Source organism: Eumetopias jubatus, unplaced genomic scaffold, assembly GCF_037043125.1.
Source record: "Eumetopias jubatus isolate StellerSeaLion01/CBP00866 unplaced genomic scaffold, mEumJub1_p1.0 scaffold_16, whole genome shotgun sequence".
NCBI classification, from domain to species: domain Eukaryota; kingdom Metazoa; phylum Chordata; class Mammalia; order Carnivora; family Otariidae; genus Eumetopias; species Eumetopias jubatus.
The window spans coordinates 64,325,414-64,345,648 of NW_028274822.1; the positions used below are offsets into that span (position 1 = coordinate 64,325,414).

Genomic DNA, 20,235 nt, shown 5'->3' on the forward strand with positions numbered 1-20,235 from the left:
AAATAAAATAAAAGACCTCCGAAACACCGAAGAGAGATCTCATGTCTGATTCAATCACTTAACAGTGGTGTGACCTTGGGCAAGTGACTCAGTGTCTTTGTGCCTCAGTGTCCCCACCTATAAAGAGGATGATAATCATCCTTATAGAACCATTAAATATTCAATAAATGATTTTCAAAAAATAAAATCCCAAAGGTCGGTTAGGTAAAAAAGCCAGGCCGTGGGATAAGCTCTCCTGTGTGAGGAAGAGGCAGGGGCGCATGCCGCCCAGCTGCACAGAATGTGCGGCCGAACACCAGCAGGAGCTTAACGACCAGGCTTGTGGGTGGTGGGTGGTGGGAACTGAGGTGGGAGGGCCGCACTGGACAGCACGTCCGGCCTTTGATTTTGTCTTAGCCTTGCGTCTGCATTACCTGTTTTACATTTTGAGAAAAGAGCTAATGCAGGTGGGGGAGCTGGGGGGTGGGGAAGATGCACAGCAGGGGAGCAGAAAAGGGCACTTCAGGTACAGGGTCCTGGTGGGAGGGGCCCTACCAGCCCTGGCTCTGGCCACCACCCGGGCCCATTGTGACCTCCCTGGCTGTCCCCAGGCCTTTGTGACAGGCACTCTTGAAGCAGACCTGTGAGCCATGAAACCTAGAGGGCCCTCAATAAGAGGGTGGCAGGTCGGGCCAGGCTAGAGCCTGGACCTGGGGTTAGGAAGGGGTTACAGGGAGGTATGGAGGGGCCCAAAACCCTAGGTCCCTGTGGCCACTCCCACCCCCAGTGCCCCCAGCCATCAGCTTCGAGCAGCCACAGAGGATGCCTGGATCCACCCTGCCAGGGGTTTGTAAGGTGGCCCTGCCTGGTGCCTCTCAGTTCCACTCACTCCATAGAGTCAGCCAGGTCTTTCCCACCTCCGGGGGCAGGGAGCGGGGGGCCCAGGGGCGGGGCTGAGGTACCTGGGAACTTTACGGCAAGCGAGGAGGGCGAGATGCAGCAACAGAGACCCAGAGAACCAGTGGGGGCGAGACAAGGACAAGTGGAGACGAGGCTAGGGTGGGGCTGGCCCCTGCACTCGGGACAAGAGCAAGGGGCACCCAGGCAGGGGGGGTCCCCCAGCTCGGGGCCCAGACCCTGCCCATGCCCACCCCTGCCGATGGGGTCAGGAACCCCGGCGTCACCCAGGGCAGCCCCCTCCCCACTCCAGAGCGTGCCCCTGGATCCTGCAGAGCAGTCCTTCCTCCAGCTGGAGCAGGAAAACCAGAATCTGGTGAGTGGCGAGCCCGCCGAGGCTCCAGGGCCAGCCCAGGCTCAGAGCCCATCTGTGCAGTGGGCTTGCAGCTGTTTGCAGAGCCGAAGCTTCTGCCCTGGCCCCTGTGGCCTCTGTCTCCTGCCCAAGAGGCAGCTGTGACAAGCAGCCCCATCTCTCTGCCCCTCCCCACCCCTCAGAAAAGACAGAACCAGGATCTGCGGGAGCAGTTGGGGGCCCTCCTGGGGCCAGGGCAGCAGTTCCTGCCCCTGTGCCCGGAGCACTCGAGCTGCACGGCCCTGGCCTGGGTAAGTGCATACGGCAGACGCCCGGCCCGGCAGGATGGAGGGCAGTTGTCGGGAATGACCGCGTGGCTCCGCGCACCATAGCCGCGCCCCCGCTCTCCAGCCGTCCCTGAGCGCAGCTGCCACCCACGGCCTTGGGGCTGACCCAGGGGCTCTTCCATAGCCCCCTGAGCAGGCCAGTGCCCGGCCCCTGGAAGACAGGGCACCCTTGCAGCTGCTGCGGCGAGAGATGTGCCGGGGTGAGGAGTCCTTCGTGCAGCAGTCTCAGGTGGGTCCCCGGGCACCGGGCCATGGGAGGGCTCCTCCGTGCAGCAGGCGCCGGGGGCCCCAGGGAGGAAGGAGCTGACCCCGTTGGCCCTGCCTGTGCCCGTGCTGTGCCCCTCCCCAGAACGAGCTGCAGCAGATCCGACTGTCCTTCGAGAGGAAGAAGATGGCCATTACCGAGGTGCCCGCCTGGCTGGGGTGGGAGGGCCACTGGGGGACCCACACCTGGTGGGACACCTCCATGGCACCCTGCTCCTTGGAGCGTGACCCAGTCTCTCCGCTCCCTCCAGGTGTGGGACGGCGTGGCCGAGGTACACATGGCCCTGAACAACCAGGCTACTGGGCTCCTGGTAGGTCCCCAGAGGGTGACCCCTGAGGCTGAGGGGAACAGGGGATAGGCAGTGGGTGCGGGGACAAGGGACCATCGAGAAGCAGGGGTATACGGCAGAGTAGTCAGGGTGAGAGGACTTGTTTTACCTCCTCTGCCCCCCAGAACCTCAAGAAGGACATCCGGGGAGTACTAGACCAGATGGAGGACATTCAGCTGGAGATTCTGGGGTGATGTACAGGGTCAGGGGCCTGGGGGGGCCTGGCTGAACTGGGAAAGGGGCAGGTGTCCTGGCCAGGATGGGGGGGATCAACCCCTGACCCTCCCAGTTCCACTGCACCAGACCAAGGGGGTGGTGTGGGCTGGGGGCAGGTAATACATGGCCCTGACCGCAGCCCCGACCCCCCCCCCCGCCCTGCCTCCCCATCCAGGGAGCGTGCCCAGTGCCGCACCCAGGCCAGGAAGGAACAGCAGATGGCATGCATAGCGGTAAGCCCCCCATCCACACCCTGTCCCAGTCTGGCCTCACCCTAGAGGCCCCTCTCGGGGAGGGGATGTGGGCTTCAGTGGAGGAGGCCCCAGGGCAGGAGCCCCAGCAGGAGCTCGGTGACCAGTTATCCCTGAGACATGGATGCAGGTGCCTGGTCCTGGGTGAGGGAGTGAGGGGTAATAACCCGCAGTACAAGGACCCCCCCACCCCCCCCACCCCCGCCATGGGGGCAGGCTCTGACCCAGCCCCTCCCCTGCAGAAGGCAAGGCCGCAGATGGGATGTTCCGAGGGCCTCAAAGGCCAGCTCTGGTAGGTGGCTGCGTGAGTGCACGGGCAGAGCCCAGTCCCCTGGGACCGTCCCTGAGGGCACCCCCGCCCCCTGACCGCCGCCACCCGCAGGCTGCTGGCCCTGAGGCTGCTGCTGGGCGCCCTGCTGGCCTGCACCGCCGCCTACGTGTACGTGGTGGACCCCGCGCCCTTCGAGGGGCTGGTGCCCCCCCTGCTGAGCCGCGCCGCTGTCTGGAAGCTCCGGGCCCTCCTGGGCCCGTTCCTGCGCCTGGAAGTGGACGACTTCCTGCCCTTCTAGGCCGGAGGCCCAGCGGCCCCAGCGAGGAGGAGGCCAGGTGGCCAGCGCTGCCCCGGGTGCTCAGCGGCCACGCTGGCGCCTGCCCACGGCACTGCCGAGCACCGTCCCCGCCAGGAGCTGCGGAGAAGGGTGGAGGCGGGGTCTGTCCTGAGGGCTGGGCCTGCTGCTGGACATATAGTCGTGACACACACAGCGTGTGAGCTTGTTTCCATGGAAACGGGGGCGGGGGTGGCGGGGGCAGGAGGTTTTGCTGCCTTCTGAGGCCAATCTCACACTGAGGGTTCTTCGGGGTGGCGCCCCTGCCTTAGCGCCCATGCCCCATCTGCCCACTGGGCGGCAGCCCCGCCACAGGAAGCCCCCAGCCCACCCCAGGCCACCAGGGAGGGCTCTGAGCAGAGGGTGTTGCAGGAGGGTCTCCACTGAAAGTGAGGACCAGGGGTCCTCGGGCCTCATGCCTGGGGCCCGGGCCCAATCTGCAGATCTCAGGGATCAGGCTCCCTGACCCACCCCCTACCCCCGACTTCTCACCCCTCACGTAACCCTCTGTCCCTATCTGGCCGAGCACCCTACCCTCCCCACTCTTGACCGGCCACCTCCACCCCCACCTCCCACTCCTGTCCCCTCCCCAACCTAGGATCCCTGTCCAGTCCAGCCTCCTGGCACTGCCCCAAGGCTCGGAGGACAGGGGGACCACGTTGGTGGACAGAGTTGTGGAGGTAAACACCAAAAATTTTATTTAGGGCATTAAATTGGGGCAGGGGGAAAATACCTTTTAGAACAATAGAGAATAGCTCTGTGGCTTGCTCATCCCCAAGTGGGAGAATTAGAGGCACCGCCCAGGCAGGAAAAGGGCTGGCCCGAGCCCCCGCCCTGCCCCTGGGGGCATCCAGGCCCCCCGCTGGCTGGCAGGGACTGCAGGGCCGTGGGCAGTGGGGCCCTCTGAGCTCCCCCAGGTGCCACATCTCGGAGTGAAAGAGTGAAGACTGCCGGGCAGGGCAGAGCAGTCACCAGGAACACACTGGACTGGCAGGGTCTCCTCCCCGCCCTGGCAGGGCCCGGATGGCTCACCAGGCTGGCGGCTCCAAGAGGTTAAGGCATCTGTTCATGTGCTGGATGTGGGGAGGAGGGAGTGCAGTGACCTGCAGGGGCAACCTGAGACCCCCACCCCAGCCCAACCCACAGAGGCCTGGGCTCCCTGGGGAGGAAGTGGCGTCTAAAGTGCTCGGTCAGGCAGGGAGTTCGGGGTGCTGGTCCCAGCCAGCTCCAGGGCCCCTGCCTGGGGAGTGGGACCCCCTGCAGCTGGTGGGGACTTCCTGAGGTGGGTGGGCACAGGGTCACAAGCCCCAGGGAGCTGGGAGTCAGGCAAGGTGCAGCTGGTGGAAAGAGGACCCCCAGCCCCCGGCCCAGGGTCTGTGGCTGCCTGGCTTCCTGGGCTGTCCTCTCGGGCCCCAGAGCTGCCTACTTGGTGTCCCGCTCAGGCCCCGAGAGACTGGGGAAAAGGCTGGAGGCGGCTGAGTGCAGGCGGCACATAGCCCCTCGGGGGGGTACCCCGGTGGCCGGGCTCCAGGGGGCCCGCAGCGGTGGGCGGTCCTCGGGGAGGCCAAGGTGGCATAGGTGCAGGCCGGGGGGCACCCTGGGCTGGCCACGCCGGCCCCATCCGCGGCTGCAGGTGCCGATCCGCCCCCTGGGGGCCGCAGCGTCCCGTGAGAGAGAAGCAGAAAGGTGGAGGTCAGCATGGGGCAGAGCTACCCAGTGCAGGGTCCGAAGCCCAGCAAGCCTCCCACATTGGGCCAGCCCCTGCCCCAGACCCCCAGTCTTTGCCCTGGCTGGTTTCAGCCCTAAAGAGCCATGGATTCTCAATGCCCCCACCCCCCACATTTGGCAGTGCCAGGTGAGGGGGGGAGGGGAGGCTCAGGTTGCCAGGAGGATGAGTTCCAGTGACTGTAGCTGCAAGGATGCAGCAACGGCCCCCACGGGGCCCTCAGCCAACGGGTGGCCCCATTTGCACCCCCTACTCCATCTCCCCTAAGAGCTCTTGGGCTCCCAGGGGGTCCTGGGACGTCTGCAACCCCAACCTTTCTCCAAATGCCTTGTCACCACCAGGGATGACGCAGACCCACGGGAGCCTTGTCAGCCAAAGACCCATCGGCCAGACCCCACCTCCCAAGCTTCCAACTCAGCTTAAGTCAGTGGAAACACCCATGAAGAAGAATGGCCAACCTCTCTCCCAGAGCCTGACCCACTCTGCTCCCCGCCCCCGGAGCCCCTGCATTGCAGCAATAGCCCTAGCCTTGCTCAAGGAAAGGATCGAAATGACTGTTTTTCTTTTTTTAATAAAATTATAGATATATAGATGTAGATATAAAAACATAAAACAGACACAACGCAAGCGGACGCTGCCGTGTGCTTACTCTCGGGTCCCTGGCGCCAGGCGAAACTCTGGCCCCTCCCCCATGTGCTTCCCACGAGGGCGCCGAGGCTCCTGCAGGGCCTGGACTTGGCATGCCTTGGGGTAGGGAATCTCCAGTTCGGCAGGGAGAGGACTCTTGGTCTTATGGGTCCCCTGTGGCAGTGTCCAGCCCGTGCCTGCTCCCACCTGCCTCCCCCCACCCACCCTGGTCGCCTCCCACAAGAGCATAAAGCAGAGGTTAAGGCTTCAATGAAAGCAAGTTTCCCGGCAGTGGGGGCAGCGGGGGCCCGAGCGTTAACACATGGGACGTGGCATGGCAGCTCAGCGCACAGACACGGGGACGCACCCACCAGCTGGGCGAGACAGGACACACGGAGCCAAGACCCCACCCACAGCTGGCTGTCTGTCCATCGGCCACCTGTCTGTCAGAACCCAGAGCAATCCCAGAGCTGGGTGCCTGTAGGCTGGGGCTGGACTCCCCGAAGAAGAACTGGCCTGGCCAAGCTACAAGCTTCCAGCGGGTCCCTGAAAGGCAACGAGTTAGGAGCAGCTGGGCGGTGGGGCCTCGGTCGGGTCTGGCCAGGGACCCAGGCCTCTCTGTCCATCTCTGGGCCACAGTGACCCGTCTGTGAGGGGAGGAGGTGGGGACAGGCCTCAGGGGCATGGGTGCAGCAGGTGCAGATGTAGTCCACACCCCCTCGCCGCCCCCCCCCCACCTGTGGGAGCGGGGCACCACCGCACAGATCCTGTAGCCCGGCGGCCCTTGGCCCAGCTGCGCCCTGCTGAGCAGATGGGTGGATGGACAGGCGGAAGGAAGAGGGACAGGCTTGTGGAGGCGTGGTTTCTTCCGCTGACGTGTCCACACCAGGCCTGGGCCTCCTTGTCTCCCGGGGCAGAGAAGTCGGGAGGGGAGGGCAGCCGCTGGGGGTCCTGGTCCCCGGGGCTCCACGGCGGATGGATGGCAGTCAGTCCTCTCACACTGAGATCTCGTACGTGGTCCCACCCACGCCGGACACCTTCTTAACGAGCGTGTGCCGGGCAGGGCTGGCGGAGGGCCCTGGGGGGCCAGCGGCAGGCCCCAGGCGGGCCAGGCCCGGGGACTGCCCGTTAAGTTTACTTGGGGGGGTCTTCAGCTGAGGGTGGTCCCTGCATCAAAACAAGCACATACACGCACACACACAGTGAACGCGGGACCACAGCATGACAGAGGCCAGCGGAGGACACAGGACAGAGGACGCAGACGCAGACAAAGCCCGGGGCGGCCCCTGCCTCTGAGCTCAGAAGGTCCCACCCAGAAAATGGGTGGGGGTGCACAGCCTGCAGAGGGAGGGCTATGTTGTCACAAGACAGATGTCAGAATGGCCATCATCCCCCCCCCCCCGCAGGTCCCTTGGTCCCTCCCACTGGCACAGATCACAGAGCGCAGGGAGGCTAGATGGACTCTGGCCAAGCCCCCAGGCCCTGCATCGTCCTAGTGCCCCAAGCCGGGGAGCCCAGTGGTGACTCTGGTTCCTTCCCTCCTCCCTCCTGGGAAAACGAGAGGCTGTCTCCCTGCCCTCCAGCCTGCCTAGTACTGACCAGTAGCATTTCTGACATCACGGCCCAAACACCCACGAAGCTGGGAGCGCCTCCCTCCTTTGGCTGCCATCCCACCTCACTGCGCGGCTGCCACCCCCTGGGCCAGCCGCATCCACAACAGGGGCCGCCTCGCTGACTGAGCCCGTGCTCGCGGTGGCACAGGTGACACCCTGACGATACCCATGCACCCCCTGTCGGGCCCAGCACACCTCAGCTGTTCAGCTCATATACTTGGACCTGAACCTGTGAGACAGCCGGCCCAGCTTTCTATTACCCACCTGCTGGGAGCCTGGAACCAGCCTGCCCCTCTGGGCCTCAGTTTCCCCATCTCCAAGCAAGGAAGCCCTTACTTCCTGGGGCTAGGAGCACCCAGGACAGCACGTTCTGCTGTGGGATGATGTCCCCCAGACTCAGCCTCCTGGACCAACACTGTCTCCAGGGGAAGAAGCCCCAGGGTCCCCCCTACACTCGGGTGCACCAGCTGCAGGAGAATATGCAGCCCACAGTGGGCAAATCCTCCAGCCCCACTGTCCTCAGACATGTCAGGGTGTCCTTGGAGCTGGGCTACCCTCACACAGTCTGGCCAGGGGGGGCCTCCAAGGAGGGTGAGGCCCACGCCCATAGGCAGCCACTGGCTTCCCAGACAACCCCCGCATGCTCAGCCAAGAGGCCCCACAGGCGGCCGGACACCTGACCTGTGCTGGGAAGCCCCCTGCCCCCCAGCACCCACCTCTGCACGGCCAGCGAGGGTGGCGACTCCGGGAGGTCCGTGTGGATGAAGGCGACAGCTTTGGGGCCTGCATAGGAGGGTGAGCGGGGCGTGCTGGGTGGGGAGGGGGGACCCTGGCGCACCGGGGACCTGTGCGAGCCGCTGCCGGGCCGAGGCCCAGGGGCGTTGTTGTTGGCCAGGTCGGCCTGCAGGGAGGAGGAGGAGGTCCGCGGTGCCCGGCTCACGGCGCTGGACAGCGAGGACAGTGAAGTCTGCAGCGCGGGGTTGCGGGCACCACCGAAGCCGGGCCCCGCCACGAGGTCATCTCTGGAGCCGTAGCGCAAGGCAGGGCCGCGGGGGCCCTCGGACAGCACGCTGGCCTGCTGCAGGCTGTAGGAGCTGGGCGCGTCATAGACGCCTGAGTCGCCGAAGAGCGAGTCGGCCTGAGAGCGCAGCAGCCGCTCCCGCTCCTCTCTGTCCTTGCGCTCCTGGATGGAGGCCATGATGGTCCTGGACAGGTTGTCGTAGCGCACAGGTGAGGGCTCCCGTGGCCGGGGGCCCAGCACCGGGCTGAAGCTACGGGGCGGAGGCCGTGGCGGGTCACCCACCGCCCCCGGGTGCAGGTAGGGCGAGCGGTAGCTGGCCACCCCGGCCGCGGCGTGGGCTGGGCACGTGTGGCTGCCGGGAGAGCCGGGGTTAAGCAGACTGTCATAGGACAGGCTGCCATTGCGGTTGGGCAGCGCGTGGGGGGCGAAGATACTGCGGTGGGGCGTGGGGGGCCCGCCCTCAGAGCGCAGAGGCTGCAGGGCCACGTGGTCCCCACCCCTCCGGCTTGCTGCCTTGAGGCTCAGGGAGCGCAAGGCACCCGAAAAGGTGTCAGCAGCACTGAGTGGCGGGGACGGCGGGTAGGCTGCATGCAAGCCTCCGGGTGTGTAGTCAGGGAGGTCCAGGCTGGGCTCCGACGCAAAGTCCAGGCTGTGGATGCTGTCTTCCCCCAATGTCAGGGAGTCAGGGCCAGGGACCTGTGGAGAAAGAGGGCACACGTCTTCCACTGCCCGGCCACCCTGCTCCGCCCAGCCACCAGGTGCTCTGTGCCCCGACAGAGGCTACAATTTGGTGACATGTGTGACCGACAAGCTGCTCCTGGAAGTTCTCCATCCCCTAACCACCTCTTCCTTAACCACCACAGAAGCAAGTGGGGACAGGGTAGAACAGAGCCCCCAGATGCTGCCTCCCCAGGGAAGGCTGGGCACACTTCTCCTGCTCCTACTTCCCCAGGAAAGAGGAGGGGGGCCATGGGGACAGTCTCGGGAGCTGGACCTTAAGGAGATGTAATAACCACGTGGAGACCCAGAGCCCTCTCCTGGGCACCTCATGGCTGAGGACTGCAGGTCCCTGCCATGTAAGAGCAGAGCTAGCTGCTACATCTACCCAGGGCAGGACCCTCAGAGCCCACATGGGCCAGGACTTCCTGGGGAGGGGCCAGGGGGCAGCCACAGGAACAGGGCGGAGGGGTCTCTCTGAGTCTCCGTGAATCAAGGCATGCGGTCACAGGCTTGGGCTGGGGACGAGAGCCTGCAGAACCTCAAAACCCAGAGGGGGTACTGGTAGAGACAAATGTGGCCTTGGGGTACTTGGCCAGAATCCTTGTGGGATCCAGGACAATCCCAGGAAGATGAGGCAGGCGAGGACACCTAAAGCCCCCCATTCCCAAGGAGGGCTGATCAATACCCCTCCCGGCACAGGACCATGGCATGCTGGCCAAGGAGGCCCAGACCCCCTGCCCAGCCCAGAGGGTCCAGAGACGCCGGGTCAAGCAGGACATCAGTCCTGAGGGGAGGCAACCGGTCCAGGCATACTGGCCCAGTCACAGGCTCACCTCTCAGGTGGCCATGAAAGAGGGTGGGCAGCCTGGGAATGTCAGGGATCTGGATCATTCCTCAGGCTGTCCAGGGTTGCCAATTGCTCCACAGTGATCGTAGAGTCCCTAACACAACTCAGAGAAAATAAATGTGCTTTCTTAAACAATCTCAAATTCTTCTGAACCCTTCCCGTGGGCCTTACGGAGTGACCAATAGTGGAATTCCAGGCATCCTGGCACACACTGCTCCTGGGGGCAGCCGCCTACCAGGCTAGCGGGCAATGCCGGCCAAGGAGCAGGGGCCAGCCAGGACTGCCTGTCCCAGCCCTTCCTTTGTGCATAGCTGGGATGCCCACAGGGTGAGGGCCTGCTGGCGCCCACAAGGCTATGACCCCATGGCCCCAGGGGCAGGGCCTCCTGGGGCGAGTCCTCTAGGAGTGGGACCTCTGGGGTGAGGCCTCTGGGGACAGGGTCTCCAGGAGGGGTGGAGCAGGACTTCCTGGGGTGGGGCCAGGCCTCCTCACCTGCTCACCAGGCCCGCAGAAGGGCGCCTTGGGACCCGAGGGAAAGGCAGGCCGGAACTTGTACATGGCAGGTGTCGGGGGGCTGGTCCTCTGCGCCGACAGGGCGCTCTCTGGGGAGACGGACCACGGTCAGGCTGGGGTCAGTCCATGTCCCTCCCTCTGTCTGGCCACCCCCACCTCACCAGCACTGCTCGGGCGTGGGGTCTGCAGGTCACCTCCGAACGTGCCGGCCTCCGCCTTGGGGGGCAGTGGCGGCCCCAGGTCCAGCGGCTTCTCATCCAGCCGGTCCAGACTGCCCTTGGACTGGGAGGGGGCGTGGTCAGTGGTGGGTAGGGCATGGGCCAGGGGTGGGGCATAACTGGGGACTCCTCCCTGGGCCCTGGGCCCCGGGCCCTAGACCATTCTCCAGAATCTACCCAATTCCTCCCGCTTCCACTTCTAGGGCCCCTCACACAGAGCTGCTTCCTGCCTTCAAGGGTCTGCCCTTTACCCCATCCCCTACCTGACCCCAGGGCCCCCACCTTGCTGCGGCCCAGGCCAGCCTTCAGCCCGTTGTCACTAAGCTTGACCTTGAGCGGGGCAGCTCGCTCCAGGAGCTCGGGCCGAAGGAAGGGTGGCTTCAGGCGAGCAGCCAGCGGCAGCCGGGGCGGCTCCGCCACGTACCTGCACCAGGGGCAGAGGGATCAGTGGCCAGGCTTATGTGGCCCAAATGCTCACCAAAGGCAAGGCTGGCCGTACCTGCCAAAGGCAGAGGTCGACCAGGCTGAGGGTCCACACCTGCCCACCCCAAACCCGGCAGAGGCCCCTTGACACCCCGTCCAGGCCTCACCGGGGTGCCAGAGGGCTGCACAGCACGTGCTCCACATTCCCATAGCAGCCTCGGGTGAAGGGGTTCACGCCCCCACGGAACTTCCCCGTCACCTGTGGACATGGGACCCCTCAGCCAGCCTGGCCACCCAGGGTCCGGGCCAAGGCGGACAGGGGGACAGGCAGGGACGGCTGGGGTTCCTCAGAGGCAGGTTGGGCAGGGTCAGCCCGTGGGTGCCCCCCGCCCATTCACCCCGACGGTCCCCGCCGGAAACTGTAGAATTTCTGGGCCCTGAGTTACTGGTGGCTGCAGTGTCCACAGGTGCGGCCCCACGCTCCATGCCCCGCGCAGGGTCTCCAGGGCCAGATCCTCCCCCTGCAGAAGCTGCACAGGCCACCTCAGCTGAGGGCTCCAGCAACCCTTCCCTGACACCACCCAGACACAGTCCTGGTGTAGCCCTGGCCCTCTTGGCCCACAGGGCCCCCCCACATCCCCAACACCGCGCGGGCCCTCCTAGGGTCAGCACCTGCTCATTGGTGGTACGCCCCCGAGTGACCAGCACCACGTGGAAGCCAGTGAGGCCGATGACAGGGATGAAGAAGAGGCCAGCCACACACATGACGGCCATGCTGGCCCGTTAAGGCCAATGGCCAGAGGCAAAAGCACGGGGCCCGTGCCTGGGGACGAATGACTCCCACTGCCACCCAACCTGGGGACTCCCAGGCAGTCACCCCACCGCCCTGCGCCTCAGCTTCCCCTGTGGAATGTGCCCCCGGCCCACACTGTCTTTGCAGTCGAGCCAAGGATACGTGATGGCGGTGTGGGCAGCTCCCAGCCCCTCAGCATGGTTCAGCACGTAGACCAGGCCAAAGGCGACCACGCCCACCATGTGTGCGCTGAGTGACAGCAGGAACAGGAAGAAGTATCGGTAATTGCGGCGCCCAATGCAGTTGTTGACCCAGGGGCAGTGGTGGTCAAAGTCCTGGGCAGGAGCAGTGAGTCAGGGCACAAGGTGGGGGGCGGGGAGGGGCATGGGGGGGGCACGGGGCAGAAGGGGTGGCGGGACGGTCACCTCTACGCAGTTGTCGCAGACGCTGCAGTGGGAGCAGCGAGGTGGGCGGTAGAAGTGGCAGGTGGCGCACCACTTCATACGGACCTGGATGCCCCGCACATCCACGTTCTTGTACAGCGGGGCCCGGAAGTCATCCTCCTTATCCTCGTCCTCATCCGCTGTGAGCCAGGGCCGGGGGCGGGGGGTGGCAGGAACGTGACTCTCCTGGCAGGACAGTCCTTCCCGGATCCCTGCCAGCCCGCCCACCGGGACCCACCCCCGAAAGGCTCTCGCGCGTCAGCCACTCACACTCTAGTGAAAGGGAGCAGATCACGCGCCCCAGCACAGGGCCCTACCTCGGGGGAAGACGCCAGGGTCCATGAAGGTGGCCATGCTGAAGTTGGCCAGGACAAAGAGGAAGATGATGCCATTGTAGACAGGAACAGCGGGGGACACAGCTCGAGTCAACCATGGGCACCTGCATTGGACAGCAGGGCAGAGCTGGGTCTGGGGGTGCAGCAGATGGGTGGGGATGGGGCGTGGGGACAGATGAATTAGGCATGGCCACACATAGGCAGGCTGGGCCATCGAAGGCCACCATCAGTGCTCAGCGTGGCAGTCAGGGAGGCCACTGCCACCACAGCCCCACTGGGAGACCCCTGCACATCAGCCTGCTGCCTCTCCACTCAACCATCAGGGCTGGGCACCTCGTGCCCGGTAGGTGTGCGGGTTGCCCGCACGCAGACACTGACTCCAGCAACCCTCCCGGTGCCTGTTAGGAATTCAACTCACAGTTGAAGATACTGAGGCTCAGAGAGGCCTGTAGGCCTAGGCTCCCACTTTTAGGAGGGGTGGCAGACTGGAGGCAGGAGTCCAGGATGAGAAATGAGCTCACTCTGCCTGTGTGCTATGACAGACAGAGGCCAGCCCCGGTCCTCACGCAGACCTATCCCCAGCCCAGCAGAGCCCCTTTGCCAGGGAAAATCTGGGACATGGGGAGTTCCAATTCTCAGTCAGTAAATGCATGGTGGGTGGCAGCCCTGTTTTTCCCTGAGGGGTGCAGTCTCAGGGTCTGGGCCACTGAGCACATCCGCATCTAGGAAGCCCCTTCTTTTTAGTTTGTCACCTTACTATCCATATGACAATGCAGAACACCTGGAGACTCTAGAAAAGCATGATACCCCCTTGTCACTCACCATCTCTTACTACCCCCGCACCCATGGCTCCAAGGCTGCACCCTCTTCCAGGAAGCCTTCCCAGATTCCTGGCACCCCATAAGGATCACATACACCTCCCCGGTGGGTGCTCTGCCACAGAGAGCATCCTCTTCCGCCCTCTGGGGACCTGACCAGAGCCCTCTCTGTGGAGATCCACACAGTCCTTGGGCACATAACCTATGGCTCCCTGTGCCAACCCTGCAGCGTGTCCCTGAGTCCATCCACTCGGCTCCCACAAATTTCCTCTGGCCTCAGACTCCTGATCTCTCCCGTGGCTCCCAGCTGCTTTGACAAGTGGAGGGCACCTGGGGGGTAGTTCCCCTCCCCATACCTAGCCCTTCTGTGGAACTGGAGGGCCAGGGGGATCCCCACCCAGTAGCCCTGACTGAGAGAACAGGGCATCGTGGCCTCTGGCAGGGCGAGAAGTGCCCACGGCCTTGCCCACCGGCCCAGTGCATGCCGGCCACGCTGGCGCACCCACGCCTGTCTTGGCCAGGAGCCAGCCCCGCCACCCCAGCAACCACCTCCATGGCAGCAGAAGTTCGCTATTTTTAGTGGAAAGCAAGAGGCTATTTAAAGACTCCACTTCCCACGGCAGCAGGCTCGGCGGCCAGGAGCCGCAAGTTACCCGTTCCTCTTCTCCAGGACCTGCTGTGGAGGAAGATGCACTCCCTGAGGACACAGGTTCCATCTGCAGGGAGGGCCTTCCCCCACCACCCCCTGCCCAGGCAGCCCAGGGTGCCCACCGGTGGATGACTTCCACATTCCCCATCCCTGCGTGCTAAAGCGTGGCATACAGATGGTGCTCAACATATGCTGTGGTCTCCGACCCAATCCCATCCAGCAAGGTGCTGGCGGGCCCCTGAGGCATGGTCTGCCTGGCAAGGCAGGGTGGGAGGCAGAGGCCAAAATGCCAGTGGGGACGGGCTCTCCAGGCAAGTGGGAACTATCAGCTCAAGAGAAGCAGGAGCTGGGAAGAAGTGGGGGGCTGCGGCCCCGCGCAGGTGGGGCACGCCAGCTCCCCATGGCACCCTCTGGGAAGGGCAGGCTATGTAATCCACACAAAATGAAAATGCGGGCCCGGTGTTTAAAAAGTATTAAGAATTCCAAGACCACGACAGCAGAGCATTAAAGGCAAGGGTGGGCTCTTGTGCACCTGCGTGGCCCGCACCAGTGGAGCCAGCCTGCTCCGCAAAGGGAGGAGCTCAGAGGTCCTGCGCTGCGCTGGGGCTAGCAGATGTGCACACACAGGGTGCAGCAGGTGGGTGGGCACTGCCGGCAAGAGAACAGGGCACCGGGGGAGGAGGGGTGGTCAGAGGATCCATCCCGGCTGTCCAGGCTTTCCCAGGGGATACTGAGAGCCTGTTGCCCTCCAGCTCTGTGCAGTGAACCACAAAATCTGCCCTTCCAGCTGCAGGGAGTGGGTGCTTCTGTTTCCCTATTTTACAGACAAGGAGTGGGTATAGGACGGCTTGTCACATACCAAGACCTTGGGGTGAGATTCAAGCTGTTATGCAGGCAGGCAGGGATTGAACCCCACAGGCAGCCCCCATACCCACACTGACTGGAGTCTCCCCTGGCCCAGGTAGCCTGTATGCTTTGTCCTCCCTGAGCCTCAATGACCTCCCCCCACCCTCATGCTGTACGGGCTGGACAGCTGCCCTGAATGAGATGCCTAGGGCTACAGGGGAGGGGGGGCGACACCTGCACAGCAACGGGGCCAAGTTTGGGAATCTGCAATGTGACAGGGCAACGTCTGCATTGAGGTGGTGGGCAGCCTCTGTCCACTACGGGCACCACCTCTCTGCATACCTGGGCCACACGTACCAGGGAGAGTGGCCTGGGGCCTTAGCTGGTGTTGGGCAGGCTTGCGGGGGTTGGGGGGGGTGGGGAGCAGGTTCTCTAACAGGGACCTAAGCCACTGCCCCGTCGGCCCACCATCACCAGGCCCCCAGGCTTGATTCAGACCCAGCATCAGGCCCTCCCATGCATTCCTGCCCCCTTCATCCTCCCTCAGGAGGCCTTTACGCCCAGGCCATGCCAGAAGGAGGGTCCAAGCCTGGGTCATGCCTAATGAGGACCGGCTCCCTGGCCAGAGCCAGCCTGCACATGTCCCCATGAGCATGCAGGGACACATGTGCAATGCACACACAGACACACAAATATGCTCCAGGACACACATGTGTGAACACATGCCTGGATATGCGTGTACACAGACACATGTGCATACATGACCACATTCAAAAGGCACATGTACATGAGCACACACCAACACATGTTGACAAGACACACGTGCATAAATGTTTGCGAGAACAGACCCGCCCTCTTGCACACACACATACACATGGCCACACAGGCACACCTGTGCCCTCGTTCATGCACAAACACACTCATATCACATACGAACACACACAGACATGCCCTTCCTCAAGCCGACCCCCTATGTTCTCTCTGTTCCCCGTGGACCAGGCAAGCATGAGGACACGTGAGGACGTGCCAGCTCTGTGGGCAAGGCGTGGCAGGCAGTCCTGCTCAGTCCACCTTGAGTCTGTCCCAGGCTCCAGGAGGGCCCCTCTGCCCACAGGGACATCACTCCATTCCCACCCAGGGGATGGTATGCTCCAGGCAGGGGTTGGCCACCCTTTGCTGGCTGCAGCCATGCTGTGGGGCCCAGGGCGGGCCTGGGTGGGGGGGCTGGCCCAGCTCTGAGGCTGGAAACCCTCCTCCCTATCCAGCCCCCGCCTCCTGAGTCTTAGGGCCACAAGCCACTGCCATGGGCCCCACCCAGATTGAGGCCCCAAGTCCGCGGAGCCGGGCAGGGAGACACCACTCAGTGGGGGTGGGCGGTTCTGCAGGGCCAGTATGCACGCCACAGCTAAATGTGGAATGGAAAATTTTAACTCAGACGTTTTCATTTAAATCGGGTTCTTCATTAACACTGTTTGTGTCTAAGAGTGATGCTCACACATGGGGGCACCTGGGACCAGAGGGTCTGTGGCCACTCTGCCCTGGTCAGGCTAGGTTGGGCCTCTGTCCTCCTGTACCCATCCCATCCCTGCAGACACCTGAGCCGTTGGGGAAACTGAGGCTCAGGCGGCCAAAGATACGGTAGGCCACAGGCAGTGAGGTTTGGCAGGGGGCTCACCCCAAGTTTCCTTCCTTCCCATGTGGCCCCTGCCAGGGGCTCTGTCCACCCGGGCCTGCCCTTCCACCATCCCATGCTGGGCCTTCCAGCCTGTCTGGGCCTCTGGGCACAGGGAGGGCTCAGGCCCATTCTGGGGACAGACTGTGACGTCCCAGAAGTCAGTCCCCTGGTCCTGGACAGAGACCAGAGACAAAGGTAAAAGTGTGGGTGCTAGGGTGACCAGAGACAAGACAGAGACCTGGACAGAGACAAGATGGCCCAGCTTGGCCCCAGGTGTTGGTAACCCAAAAGCAGCCGTAGCTTTCTGATGTCTCCAGGTTCCCTGTCATTCTGCAAAGCGGCTCTGGGAGGAGGAAGGGGCTGATGTGGAGACCTGGCCTGGGGGCTCTTGGAAACCCACTCAGCACCTGACCCAGCCTGGCTTTGAGCCACAGTGTGAAGGGCTTCTGGGGCCCAAGGGGACACGACTGTACCAGGAACCCAGGAAGGCTTCCTGGAGGAGAAGGACCTCTGGGAACCTGCCCTTCAGGATGTTCCCCATCCTCTGAGGGAGATGCCCTGACCTCTGGTGATCCTACCCACCCCCCAGCCTCTCCTGGTAACATGTCTGAATATCCTGCTCATCCCAGGCCCCTCAGTGAGCTGGGCCGAGGAAGGGGTCCTTGATCTTCTAGGCTCCTGGCTCCCCACCCTGCACCATGTCAGCAGCTGCTGTCTGCGCGGACCTGCCCCAAAGGGGGCAGCTCATGTTTACTGAGCAGAGAGGGGGCCTGGGGCCATGCAGCATCCAGTGAAGGACAAGGGGTAAAGGCAGAGAAGAGAGAACCCCATGGGCGCCTCAAGGGCAGGGTGGAGAAGACACAGGAGTGGGCTGCTCCCTCCTCACTACATGTCTAAGTCTGCAGCAGGCCTGGACCTAGAAAAAGGGTAAAAGTGTGGGTGCTAGGGTGACCAGAGGCCTATCCCAAGGGGGGGACCACCAGGACCCCTGCTTGCCTGGAATTCGGTCGGTAGGGCTGGTTCGCCTTGCAGAACCCCTTTTCAGGAACCCAGTCGCTTTGGAGGTCCCTGATGGAGCCAGGGTCAGGGTTGGCCAGGGTCCCCAGTGGCCTTTTGGCCCGGGGAATGTGGCCTCAGGAGTTCAGGGGAGCCCTGCCCTAAGGGTGATCAAAGCTTCCTTGGCTAGATGGTGACTGCCCCTGGCCCCCAGCTGGTGCCCCTGCACCCCCAGCTTGCTGCAGAGGCACATGCCACCTTCTCTCAGGCAGAGTGGGTCACACACAGGGCAGGACACAGGGAAAGGCATGCGGTGCCCTGAGGGAACCCTGCCCCTTGCTGGGCTGGTGTCCCTGAACCCAGAACCTCAGCTCTGAGAACTGAAGAAGGAAGACCTTGGCAGGGTGCAGGAGCCTCAGTGCCCACATCTTGGGATGGTCAAGTTCATAGGACAGCCATGTAAAGGCTCTCTGAAACCACAGCAAGGACTTATGACAAGCATGCTACAGAGGGGCTCAGGTGAGCCTAGGAGGAGAGGAGAGGAGACAGGAAGACTCCCTGGAGTAGGGTTGATTTCAATTCTTTAAAGATTTATTTCCCTGCATTTCACAAGTTCTTGAAAGAGAACACGTATTACTTTCAATGTCAGGGAGGAAAAAGACTGAATTGCACTTCAGGAGTGAGAAACCAGGGTCAGCAAGTGGACGCCAGGCTACCCCGAAGCACACCTGAGTCCAGGTGTGGGGGACCCAGGGCCAGGACTGGGCTACGCCCCACCCCTCCAGAAGGCCCTGCACTCGCTGCCCACCTGTCCATCTCCTCTCTGCCCTACAGCCAGCAGCATCTGAGTAACAAGAACACGCCTGCTTGCCAAAGCCAGAAATAAGCCCGTCCACACAGGCCTTTTTTAAACACGCTTTTGGCAGCCTGTGGCGCCCACCCAGCCCCGGCCTCCAGGTAGGGAGCTCTTGCGCCTCCATGGGCACCCAGTGCAGACTCGCCATCCTCACAGCTGCTACCCTCACTCTTGCTAAGGCGAAGGGTGCCAAGCCGGCTCCCGCTCACCCCTGCTCCAGGCTCATTCACACTCGGGCTGACCTGCCTCGGACCAGAGACCCCGCGGGCTGGGGCCATTGGCAACAACACCTCCAGTTCCCAGGAAGGCTTGGGCAGTCATTGCTCTAGTCACCTGGGCTGTTTCTCAGCACGGGACTTGTGGAAGTGGGTGGTCCCAGATCTGCATGGCTGAAGCCTGGCACTCCCACCCCTCCTTGTACCTGAGGTGCCCCACAGCCATGGTGTTGCCAGCAGGCTTATGTGTGAGCCAGCCTGTCTCCGATGAAGAAGTTATGTCTGCACGGGCTCAGGGCCTTGCCTGCCCTCTGCCTCAAGGCTCCCAGTGCCCAATATGGCCGGTGTCCCTGGGTGAGGCCTGGCCTGGGCCCTCCAGCTGCGACCCCAAGCATTCCTAAGAAGGTCAAGGGAGGGTGTAGGGAACTGCCAGGCCAGCATCAAGGGTGGCTTTGGGGCAGGCACGTGGCAGCCTGGCCAGGCCACACCTACGCGGGAACAACTTGGCTCTGGCTCTGGGCTGGACAGCCAGGAGGGGACCCAAGAGCTGCCCTCAGCTCCTTGCTGGAGGGGCTGGTGGCTCTCAGCAGCCCACATCGCCCCTTGTGCAGCCTGTGGGGAGGGGAGGGCTGCAGCCACACCCTGGGCGGGCACTGCACACACTCCCCTATTTGGGCCCAGCAACTGACACCCAGGGCCTGGCACACTCGTGAGGTGCCCGCCAGGCACTAGTGTCCCCACACGGAGAACTCACCTGTCCCTGGTGCCCCAGTACAGGCACACTCACTGTTTCTGCCTCAGCCCAGGTGGGGGACTCAGGTCACCCACAGCCCTGGTGCCAGCCCTGTCGTGCCCAGTCCTACCGGCCCCTGCCCCCCTGCCCTGCCCCGCCCGCAGGCCTTGTCCCCCAGGCCTGCCAGGCTGCAACCCCTGCTGTACCGGCCCCTGCCCCTTCTGGCCCGGTTGTGGCTGCCTGTGCCCCCACCCCCGGTGACGCGGGGGACTCACGTGAACACGAAGAACAGGGTGCTGGAGCCGACCAGCAGCGCGGCGGCCGTGGCCACCGGGATGTACTTGGCGGGTTTGAGGCGCGTCCCGGGGCTGCGGGGCATCCTGGGCGCCGCGCCGCCGCATCCCTCCCCGGGGCCGGGCGGGCGGGGCCGGCCGGGGTCGGGCCGGGGTCGGGCGGGGCGGGCTGGACGCGGCGCAGGACCGGCGGCGGCGGCGGCGGCGGCGGCGGCGGCGGCGGCGGCGGCGGCGGCGGCGGCGGCGGCGGCGGCGGCGGCGGCGGCGGCGGCGGCGGCGGCGGCGGAGGAAATCCCACCCCACGGGTAGCGGCGGCGGCGGCGCGCTGATGTCAGCGCGCCCCTTAAGGTGGACCGGGCGGCGAGGCGGAGAGGGGCGGGGCCGGAGGCGGGGCGGAGCTGGGACCCCTTGAGGCCGCGCCCGGCCCCCGCCCCGCCCCACGCCCTCCTCAGGGGGGAGCCGGGTCTGGGAGCCGGCCAGACTGGGGAGCCACCGAGCCCTCCGCCCAACCCCGGGCCCGGCTGGCGCTGGCGTCTGGCGCAGCGTTCAGAACCCTGGGCCGGGCGCGGCCCCTCCTCGCCTTGGTGCCCCGGCCAGGCGAGTGCCCGCGGCGCTCTGAAGCCACGCAGCCGTCG

The 20,235-nt window shown here is 64.2% G+C and overlaps 2 protein-coding genes across 8 annotated transcripts; one reads left to right on the top strand and one right to left on the bottom strand.

The window, feature by feature from the left end:
- The first annotated feature begins 718 nt into the window (after positions 1-718).
- CCDC188 (coiled-coil domain containing 188) lies at positions 719-3,204 on the top strand. Its single transcript, XM_088019388.1, has 9 exons — positions 719-1,252; positions 1,432-1,539; positions 1,700-1,804; positions 1,925-1,981; positions 2,091-2,150; positions 2,294-2,358; positions 2,560-2,617; positions 2,878-2,927; positions 3,018-3,204. Exons 1-9 carry the CDS (start codon positions 719-721, stop codon positions 3,202-3,204), a joined length of 1,224 nt encoding a protein of 407 aa, XP_087875514.1.
- Positions 3,205-3,912: 708 nt separating this feature from the next.
- On the bottom strand, positions 3,913-19,703 carry ZDHHC8 (zDHHC palmitoyltransferase 8). Of its 7 annotated transcripts, none has more exons than XM_088019384.1 (13): positions 19,583-19,703; positions 12,502-12,623; positions 12,167-12,324; positions 11,904-12,076; positions 11,621-11,723; positions 11,395-11,478; positions 11,116-11,207; positions 10,808-10,949; positions 10,502-10,589; positions 10,287-10,396; positions 7,923-8,923; positions 4,667-4,888; positions 3,913-4,313 (listed from the first exon to the last, which is right to left on the bottom strand). In XM_088019384.1, exons 1-13 carry the CDS (start codon positions 19,684-19,686, stop codon positions 4,307-4,309), a joined length of 2,406 nt encoding a protein of 801 aa, XP_087875510.1. In that variant the 5' UTR covers positions 19,687-19,703; the 3' UTR covers positions 3,913-4,306. The 7 variants fall into 7 exon arrangements, with proteins under 7 accessions (XP_087875510.1, XP_027950605.1, XP_027950607.1 ...); XM_028094804.2 differs by having other exon boundaries at positions 10,469-10,589; XM_028094806.2 differs by lacking the exon at positions 11,395-11,478 and having other exon boundaries at positions 10,469-10,589.
- Between the last annotated feature and the right edge of the window lie 532 nt (positions 19,704-20,235).

What these genes read in the sequence shown, in the direction of transcription:
- ZDHHC8 (XM_028094804.2), bottom strand. Translation starts at nt 19,686, where the DNA reads ATGCCCCGCAGCCCCGGGACGCGCCTCAAACCCGCCAAGTACATCCCG. An exon ending in TCTGCGACAACTGCGTAGAG is followed by an intron (nt 12,077 to 12,166) that starts GTGACCGTCCCG and finishes GCTCCTGCCCAG; the next exon opens with GACTTTGACCACCACTGCCC. An exon ending in TGCAGCCCTCTGGCACCCCG is followed by an intron (nt 10,950 to 11,115) that starts GTGAGGCCTGGA and finishes CCCCTGGTGCAG; the next exon opens with GTACGTGGCGGAGCCGCCCC.
- CCDC188 (XM_088019388.1), top strand. Translation starts at nt 719, where the DNA reads ATGGAGGGGCCCAAAACCCTAGGTCCCTGTGGCCACTCCCACCCCCAG. An exon ending in AGCAGGAAAACCAGAATCTG is followed by an intron (nt 1,253 to 1,431) that starts GTGAGTGGCGAG and finishes CCCACCCCTCAG; the next exon opens with AAAAGACAGAACCAGGATCT. An exon ending in ACCAGGCTACTGGGCTCCTG is followed by an intron (nt 2,151 to 2,293) that starts GTAGGTCCCCAG and finishes TCTGCCCCCCAG; the next exon opens with AACCTCAAGAAGGACATCCG.